At 44.9% G+C, this 10,000-nt stretch overlaps 1 protein-coding gene across 1 annotated transcript in view; it reads left to right on the forward strand.

The window, feature by feature from the left end:
* Window positions 1-455: 455 nt before the first annotated feature.
* The window catches only part of LOC120042394 (pheromone-regulated protein PRM7-like), a gene marked incomplete at its 5' end in the record, with an annotated part of 22,016 nt that continues 12,471 nt past the window's right edge, over window positions 456-10,000 (forward strand). The window contains 2 exons of the mRNA XM_038987229.1: window positions 456-1,415; window positions 1,524-2,314. Of these exons, the coding sequence (XP_038843157.1) occupies window positions 456-1,415; window positions 1,524-2,314 (1,751 nt within the window). The remainder of the gene's footprint in view (window positions 1,416-1,523; window positions 2,315-10,000) is intronic.

A 10,000-nucleotide genomic window follows, 5' to 3' on the forward strand; every position in this document is an offset into this window, starting at 1 on the left:
CACACACACAAACACACACACACTAAACCACACACACAAACACACACACACACTAAACCACACACACACTAAACCACACACACACAAACACACACACACACACTAAACCACACACACACAAACACACACACACACTAAAACACACACACACACTAAACCACACACACACAAACACACACACACACACTAAACCACACAAACACACACACACTAAACCACACACACACACACACTAAAACACACAAACACACACACACTAAACCACACACACAAACACACACACACACACACACAAACACACACACACCATTACCGCAGACCATAAATCCAGAGGACCAAACACGCTCTATACAGACTGTTACCTTCTATTTCAACACGGAAATGACCTACTGTAGACCTATAAATAGTTACACCTCCAGAGGCGTGACTTCACTCATGTGACCTCCTCTATCCAGACACTTGTGACCTCCTCTATCAAGACACTTGTCACCTCCTCTGTCCAGACACAGAGGTGTGACCTCACTCTAGTGACCTCCTCTATCCAGACACAGAGGCATGACTTCACTCTTGTGACCTCCTCTATCCAGACACTTGTGATCTCCTCTGTCCAGACACAGAGGCATGACTTCACTCTTGTGACCTCCTCTGTCCAGACACAGAGGTGTGACTTCACTCTTGTGATCTCCTCTATCCAGACACTTGTGATCTCCTCTGTCCAGACACAGAGGCGTGACTTCACTCTAGTGACCTCCTCTATCCAGACACAGAGGCGTGACTTCACTCTTGTGATCTCCTCTATCCAGACACTTGTCACCTCCTCTGTCCAGACACAGAGGTGTGACTTCACTCTTGTGACCTCCTCTATCCAGACACGTGTCACCTCCTCTGTCCAGACACAGCGGTGTGACTTCACTCTAGTGACTTCCTCTATCCAGACACAGAGGCGTGACTTCACTCTTGTGATCTCCTCTATCCAGACACTTGTCACCTCCTCTATCCAGACACAGAGGTGTGACTTCACTCTAGTGACCTCCTCTATCCAGACACAGAGGTGTGACCTCACTCTTGTTACCTCCTCTATCCAGACACTTGTGACCTCCTCTATCAAGACACTTGTCACCTCCTCTGTCCAGACACAGAGGTGTGACCTCACTCTAGTGACCTCCTCTATCCAGACACAGAGGCATGACTTCACTCTTGTGACCTCCTCTATCCAGACACTTGTGATCTCCTCTGTCCAGACACAGAGGCATGACTTCACTCTTGTGACCTCCTCTGTCCAGACACAGAGGTGTGACTTCACTCTTGTGACCTCCTCTATCCAGACACTTGTGATCTCCTCTGTCCAGACACAGAGGTGTGACTTCACTCTAGTGACCTCCTCTATCCAGACACAGAGGTGTGACTTCACTCTTGTGAACTCCTCTATCCAGACACTTGTCACCTCCTCTGTCTAGACACAAAGGTGTGACTTCACTCTTGTTACCTCCTCTGTCCAAACACTTGTCACCTCCTCTGTCCAGACACAGAGGTGTGACTTCACTCTAGTGACCTCCTCTATCCAGACACAGAGGTGTGACTTCACTCTTGTGACCTCCTCTATCCAGACACTTGTCACCTCCTCTGTCCAGACACAGAGGTGTGACTTCACTCTTGTGACCTCCTCTATCCAGACACTTGTCACCTCCTCTGTCCAGACACAGAGGTGTGACTTCACTCTTGTGACCTCCTCTATCCAGACACTTGTCACCTCCTCTGTCCAGACACAGAGGTGTGACTTCACTCTTGTGACCTCCTCTATCCAGACACTTGTCACCTCCTCTGTCCAGACACAGAGGTGTGACTTCACTCTAGTGACCTCCTCTATCCAGACACAGAAGTGTGAATTCACTCTTGTGACCTCCTCTGTCCAGACACTTGTGACCTCCTCTGTCCAAACACTTGTCACCTCCTCTGTCCAGACACAGAGGTGTGACTTCACTCTAGTGACCTCCTCTATCCAGACACAGAGGTGTGACTTCACTCTTGTGACCTCCTCTATCCAGACACTTGTGATCTCCTCTGTCCAGACACAGAGGTGTGACTTCACTCTAGTGACCTCCTCTATCCAGACACAGAGGTGTGACCTCACTCTTGTTACCTCCTCTATCCAGACACTTGTCACCTCCTCTGTCCAGACACAGAGGTGTGACTTCACTCTTGTTACCTCCTCTGTCCAGACACAGAGGTGTGACTTCACTCTAGTGACCTCCTCTATCCAGACACAGAAGAAGGAAGTCCTGACAGACTCAACAAGAGGGAAGAGTAGGAGGAAGTGTGTGTCTGTTCAATAGAATGGGGTTGAGCAGGTTAGGGGGTAACAGGAAGTGTGTCTGGTCAATAGAATGGGGTTGAGCGGGTTAGGGGGTAACAGGAAGTGTGTCTGGTCAATAGAATGGGGTTGAGCGGGTTAGGGGGTAACAGGAAGTGTGTCTGGTCAATAGAATGGGGTTGAGCGGGTTAGGGGGTAACAGGAAGTGTGTCTGGTCAATAGAATGGGGTTGAGCGGGTTAGGGGGTAACAGGAAGTGTGTCTGGTCAATAGAATGGGGTTGAGCGGGTTAGGGGGTAACAGGAAGTGTGTCTGGTCAATAGAATGGGGTTGAGCGGGTTAGGGGGTAACAGGAAGTGTGTCTGTTCAATAGAATGGGGTTGAGCGGGTTAGGGGGTAACAGGAAGTGTGTCTGGTCAAGGTACCGAACAGGTTCCTCATTACCTGTTGGGTCAGGGGTCAGGCCTATCAGGACAATAGTACCAGCCACCCTGCACGTATCCCCCTCTCAGAATGTCCTGTCACACGCTTCTCCTTCTGTTCCTCTCTCTCTCCTTCCCTCGTTCCCTCTCACCCTCCCTCTTTCCCTCTCTACCTTCCCTCCCCCTCCCCTCCCTCATTCCTTCTCTACCTCCCTCCCTCCCTCCCTCCCTCACTCGATCCCTCTCTACCTCCCTTGTTCTTCCCATAAATCTCATTACCAGTCCCTGACCCCGGTGTTAAATGTTCGCTGTCCCTCCAAAGGGTCCATTTAGTAAGTACAACCTCCATCCCTCCACAACCAAGCACCAAGACACTGCTTCCTGTGTCTGTGTGTGTATGTGTTTGTGTGTGTGTGTATGTGTTTGTGTGTATGTGTGTGTGTGCATACGTTTGTGTGTATACGTGTGTGTGTGTATGTGTGTGGTAGTGTACAAGCCACTTTCCTAGTGTGTGTGTGTGTGTGTGTGTGTGTGTGTGTGTGTGTGTGTGTGTGTGTGTGTGTGTGTGTGTGTGTGTGTGTGTCGTGTGTGTGTGTGTGTGTGTATGTGTGGTAGTGTACAAGCCACTTTCCTATTAACTAAAGCACCTTTTTACTGCATACCGTGGTGCCAGCAGCCATAGTGGTTTGGTGAACCCAAACGGAATCCTATTCTCTATAGAGTGATGTCATAAGGCTCTGGTCAACAGTAGTGCACTAAATAGGGAATCGGGAGCCATTTGGGACGGCAGGCAGAGTTAAAGAGAATCGAGCGCTGCTATTTCACACGTTGTAAAACTGCATCAGGAAGATTGGAACGTGGAACCTTGTTTCAGAGGTGAAGGACAGGCAGAGACGCGGGGTCAGAATATACCGTCGCAACGATCTGCCTGAACACAAAACCTGGGAAGGACTAATCTGTTGACTGGCGCTGCTCACTTCTCTCCGCAGGGATACTGTTGGTGTGTGTGTGTGTGTGTGTGTGTGTGTGTGTGTGTGTGTGTGTGTGTGTGTGTGTGTGTGTGTGTGTGTGTGTGTGTGTGTGTGTGTGTGTGTGTGTGTGTGTGTGTGTGTGTATGTGTATGTGTGTGTGTGTGTTATTTTCCCTCCATCAAAATATATTTTGCCTTTTCCATTTGCCAATGTGTATCTCTCTCTGATTGTACAGGGCTGAATGTCCCCTGGACCAAACCATTTCTGTACAGGGTTAAATCATCCCCTGGACCAAACCATTTCTGTACAGGGTTAAAACGTCCCCTGGACCAAACCATTTCTGTACTGGGTTAAATCGTCCCCTGGACCAAACCATTTCTGTACAGGGTTAAATCGTCCCCTGGACCAAACCATTTCTGTACAGGGTTAAATCGTCCCCTGGACCAAACCATTTCTGTACAGGGTTAAATCGTCCCCTGGACCAAACCATTTCTGTACAGGGTTAAATCGTCCCCTGGACCAAACCATTTCTGTACAGGGTTAAATCGTCCCCTGGACCAAACCATTTCTGTACGGGGTTAAATCGTCCCCTGGACCAAACCATTTCTGTACGGGGTTAAATCGTCCCCTGGACCAAACCATTTCTGTACGGGGTTAAATCGTCCCCTGGACCAAACCATTTCTGTACAGGGTTAAATCGTCCCCTGGACCAAACCATTTCTGTACAGGGTTAAATCGTCCCCTGGACCAAACCATTTCTGTACGGGGTTAAATCGTCCCCTGGACCAAACCATTTCTGCACAGGGTTAAATCGTCCGCTGGACCAAACCATTTCTGTACAGGGTTAAATCGTCCCCTGGACCAAACCATTTCTGTACAGGGTTAAATCGTCCCCTGGACCAAACCATTTCTGTACAGGGTTAAATCGTCCCCTGGACCAAACCATTTCTGTCCAGGGTTAAATCGTCCCCTGGACCAAACCATTTCTGTACTGGGTTAAATCGTCCCCTGGACCAAACCATTTCTGTACGGGGTTAAATCGTCCCCTGGACCAAACCATTTCTGTACGGGGTTAAATCGTCCCCTGGACCAAACCATTTCTGTCCAGGGTTAAATCGTCCCCTGGACCAAACCATTTCTGTACAGGGTTAAATCGTCCCCTGGACCAAACCATTTCTGTACGGGGTTAAATCGTCCCCTGGACCAAACCATTTCTGTACAGGGTTAAATCGTCCCCTGGACCAAACCATTTCTGTACAGGGTTAAATCGTCCCCTGGACCAAACCATTTCTGTACAGGGTTAAATCGTCCCCTGGACCAAACCATTTCTGTACCGGGTTAAATCGTCCCCTGGACCAAACCATTTCTGTACGGGGTTAAATCGTCCCCTGGACCAAACCATTTCTGTACGGGGTTAAATCGTCCCCTGGACCAAACCATTTCTGTACAGGGTTAAATCGTCCCCTGGACCAAACCATTTCTGTACGGGGTTAAATCGTCCCCTGGACCAAACCATTTCTGTACAGGGTTAAATCGTCCCCTGGACCAAACCATTTCTGTACGGGGTTAAATCGTCCCCTGGACCAAACCATTTTTGTACGGGGTTAAATCGTCCCCTGGACCAAACCATTTCTGTACAGGGTTAAATCGTCCCCTGGACCAAACCATTTCTGTACAGGGTTAAATCGTCCCCTGGACCAAACCATTTCTGTACAGGGTTAAATCGTCCCCTGGACTAAACCATTTCTGTACAGGGTTAAATCGTCCCCTGGACCGAACCATTTCTGTGAAACTTGAAGCTGAAAAGGAGGCAGAATAAAACCGTATCTTCTGTGAACTAATGACTCAAATTGATTTCCTTCTAATCTTTTAGCTTCCACAATCAAAGGTCACCATGCCAACCATCGCTAAACCCTTTTCCCCACTGCCCACTCCATAATATCCAGACATCAATAACAGTGGGGGGGTCATAATAAATGAATTAAATTAGTATGGAGGGATAAAAAATGAAATAAAAATCCCAAGATAAAAGGAAAACAATTTAGAAATGATGTCATGAATGAATCCAGAAATGTTTTTTCTTCTCTGTGTCTTTCCACATCCATGTCCGTTATGGTGGCCTTGTAACATCTGTTGGTTTCTACGGTTTTTAAATTCAATAAATGTAAGTGTGAGAGAGAAAACCTGATTATTTTTTTTAAATAGTGGAAAAACAAAACAAAAGAAAAACAGAATATGGATAAACAAAATAAACCCAAACAGGCATCAGGCAACAACAACAAAAATAATAATTTACTTCATATGGCTCAACATCACACACAATACTGGCAGTCATTTATCTAAAAGCATCGTATTATTAAATGTAACGTGGGGCATTTGACTTGATCTTAGCTCTTACTTGATTGAAACCTGATGGAGATAAGAGAACAGTGGGGCCCTGAAATGGAACCCTATTCCCCCCATAGGACTCTGGTCTAAAGTAGTGCACTATGTAGAGAACAGTGGGGCCCTGAAATGGAACCCTATTCCCCCCATAGGACTCTGGTCTAAAGTAGTGCACTATGTAGAGAACAGTGGGGCCCTGAAATGGAACCCTATTCCCCCCATAGGACTCTGGTCTAAAGTAGTGCACTATGTAGAGAACAGTGGGGCCCTGAAATGGAACCCTATTCCCCCCATAGGACTCTGGTCTAAAGTAGTGCACTATGTAGAGAACAGTGGGGCCCTGAAATGGAACCCTATTCCCCCCATAGGACTCTGGTCTAAAGTAGTGCACTATGTAGAGAACAGTGGGGCATAGAAATGGAACCCTATTCCCCCTATAGGACTCTGGTCTAAAGTAGTGCACTATGTAGAGAACAGTGGGGCCCTGAAATGGAACCCTATTCCCCCTATAGGACTCTGGTCTAAAGTAGTGCACTATGTAGGGAATAGGGTTCTATAGGACTCTGGTCTAAAGTAGTGCACTATGTAGAGAACAGTGGGGCCCTGAAATTGAACCCTATTCCCCCCATAGGACTCTGGTCTAAAGTAGTGCACTATGTAGAGAACAGTGGGGCCCTGAAATGGAACCCTATTCCCCCCATAGAAATCTGGTCTAAAGTAGTGCACTATGTAGGGAATAGGATTCTATAGGACTCTGGTCTAAAGTAGTACCCTATATAGGGAAAAAGGGTGCCATAGGACTCTGGTCTAAAGTAGTACCCTATATAGGGGAAAGGGTGCCACAGGACTCTGGTCTAAAGTAGTACCCTATATAGGGGAAAAAGGGTGCCACAGGACTCTGGTCTAAAGTAGTACCCTATATAGGGGAAAAAGGGTGCCATAGGCCTCTGGTCTAAAGTAGTACCCTATATAGGGGAAAGGGTGCCATAGGACTCTGGTCTAAAGTAGTACCCTATATAGGGGAAAAAGGGTGCCATAGGCCTCTGGTCTAAAGTAGTACCCTATATAGGGGAAAGGGTGCCATAGGACTCTGGTCTAAAGTAGTACCCTATATAGGGGGAAAGGGTGCCATAGGACTCTGGTCTAAAGTAGTACCCTATATAGGGGAAAAAGGGTGCCATAGGCCTCTGGTCTAAAGTAGTACCCTATATAGGGGAAAGGGTGCCATAGGACTCTGGTCTAAAGTAGTACCCTATATAGGGGGAAAGGGTGCCATTTCAGACGCTGCCTGGCGGATGAAGATGTTAATGATGATGTCACAATAGCAATAATGACCAAAAAGCACGTAAGAGACGACTCCCATTGTTCATAGAATAAATCCAACGGCCATTTAAACCATGAAGCATCTGCTACAGCATAATGGGAGAGACAGTGACAGTCATTCAGAGAGATTGTGTGTGTGTGTGTGTGTGTGTGTGTGTGTGTGTGTGTGTGTGTGTGTGTGTGTGTGTGTGTGTGTGTGTGTGTGTGTGTGTGTGTGTGTGTGTGTGTGTGTGTGACGGGCTGCACGTAGAATGTAGAGGCCATTGGCTTAATAAGAGGTCAAGTCTCTCTCGTCAAACCACTCAAGGCTCTGAGATGGAGAGGGTCGTCAATCCACTCAAGACTCTGAGATGGAGAGGGTCGTCAATCCACTCAAGGCTCTGAGATGGAGAGGGTCGTCAATCCACTCAAGACTCAGCACAGGATGAGGGACACTTTACTTAAACTGCCCAGCAGATCACAGCCACGCTGGCTTGAGGTCAGACCAGGAATAGAAACAGAGAACAACGTAATTATTGGACGAGTACAGGTAACTGCCAGAATAAAGGAAACCCTTGAGTATATGAGGGATACATAGTGTATTGAAAGCAGAGGATTCCGCACAGGTGTGGTTCCTGAGTTAATTAAGCAATTAACCCCTGAAAGTGTAAGCAGTTGGGGAGGGGGTTCTACTAAACTAACACGTGGAATTGTTTTAAGATGGTTCTACTAAACTAACATATGGAATTGTTTTAATATGGTTCTACTAAACTAACATATGGAATTGTTTTAAGATGGTTCTACTAAACTAACATGTGGAATTGTTTTAATATGGTTCTACTAAACTAACATATGGAATTGTTTTAAGATGGTTCTACTAAACTAACATGTGGAATTGTTTTAAGACGGTTCTACTAAACTAACATATGGAATTGTTTTAAGATGGTTCTACTAAACTAACATATAGAATTGTTTTAAGATAGTCATCCCATGAATCATTTAGGTATTTGATTTTGAATTTAAGGACACCTGTAGGTATTTAAATATATATACTGTATTTATATATTTATATATATTTATATATATGTATATTTTTTTTACCTACAGGTGTCCTTAAATTCAAAATCAATATATATATATATATATAAATATATATAGAGAGAATTTATCCTTTACTACTATAGCTCATAGAAACACATTGAATAACACTTTTATAAATGGCAAAACTGACAGTCAAAAAATGAATCATAAAAATAAATCATGAAAATTAGAATATTAAAATAGTTGTATAATAGATGTTAAAATATATATATATATAATTTTTTTGTTGTGAATGAACACAATTGGAAACCTTTACGATTTAAAAGAGTACATTGATTTAAAGGCTCATGTGAAATCCTTCCTCTGATTGGATTATTAACCAGATCTGATTCTAACACCCTGTATCAATAACAACACGGATTTCAAATCAAAAACATACTCCAATTATTGTATTATTTCTTTATATACGTAAAAAAAAAAAATGATACCTGTTAAGTCTTGTCTGCGTCTGTTTTCCACAATGAAGAGATGGATTTCAAATCAACTATGGCATCCAATTTTTTGTATATTTTTTTAATTTGGTAATTGATGCAATTGTATCCCTTTAAAATCATGTCTGTCTGTGACCCAGTACAACAACATCAACAGCCGCAATAATATATATGTACTCCACACGATGCTGCAAAAAGAGACCGTTTAGAGAATATAAAATATAACCACAGCCAAACCAAGGCTCTGATGCTCATTATACACTATATACAAAAGTATGTGGACACCCCTTCATACACTATATATATACAAAAGTATGTGGACACCCCTTCATACACTATATATACAGCAGTATGAGGACACCCCTTCATACACTATATATACAGCAGTATGTGGACACCCCTTCATACACTATATATATACAACAGTATGTGGACACCCCTTCATACACTACATATATACAGCAGTATGTGGACACCCCTTCATACACTATATATATACAGCAGAGTGTGGACACCCCTTCATATACTATATATACTGCAGTATGTGGACACCCCTTCATACACTACATATATACAGCAGTATGAGGACACCCCTTCATACACTATATATATACAGCAGAGTGTGGACACCCCTTCAAATTGGTGGATTTGGCTATTTCAGCCACACCCATTGCTGGCAGTTTTTTTTTAAATCGAGCACACAGCCATGCAATCTCCATAGACAAACATCGGCAGTAGAATGTCCCGTATTGAAGAGTTCAGTGACTTTCAACGTGACACTGCGTCATAACAAGTCAGCTGCCACCGGTCAACTGTAAGTGCTGTTATTTGTGATGTGGAAACGTCTAGGAGCAACAACGGCTCAACCGCTAAGTGGTAGGCCACACAAACTCACAGAAGAGCTCAGGGACTTTTCAAAGTGGCACCGTCATAGGATGCCACTTTTCCAACAAGTCAGTTTGTCAAATTTCTGCCCTGCTAGAGCTGCCACCGGTCAACTGTAAGTGCTGTTATTGTGAAGTGGAAACGTCTAGGAGCAACAACGGCTCAACCGCTAAGTGGTAGGCCACACAAACTC

This window comes from Salvelinus namaycush, unplaced genomic scaffold, assembly GCF_016432855.1.
Source record: "Salvelinus namaycush isolate Seneca unplaced genomic scaffold, SaNama_1.0 Scaffold670, whole genome shotgun sequence".
Classification (NCBI taxonomy): domain Eukaryota; kingdom Metazoa; phylum Chordata; class Actinopteri; order Salmoniformes; family Salmonidae; genus Salvelinus; species Salvelinus namaycush.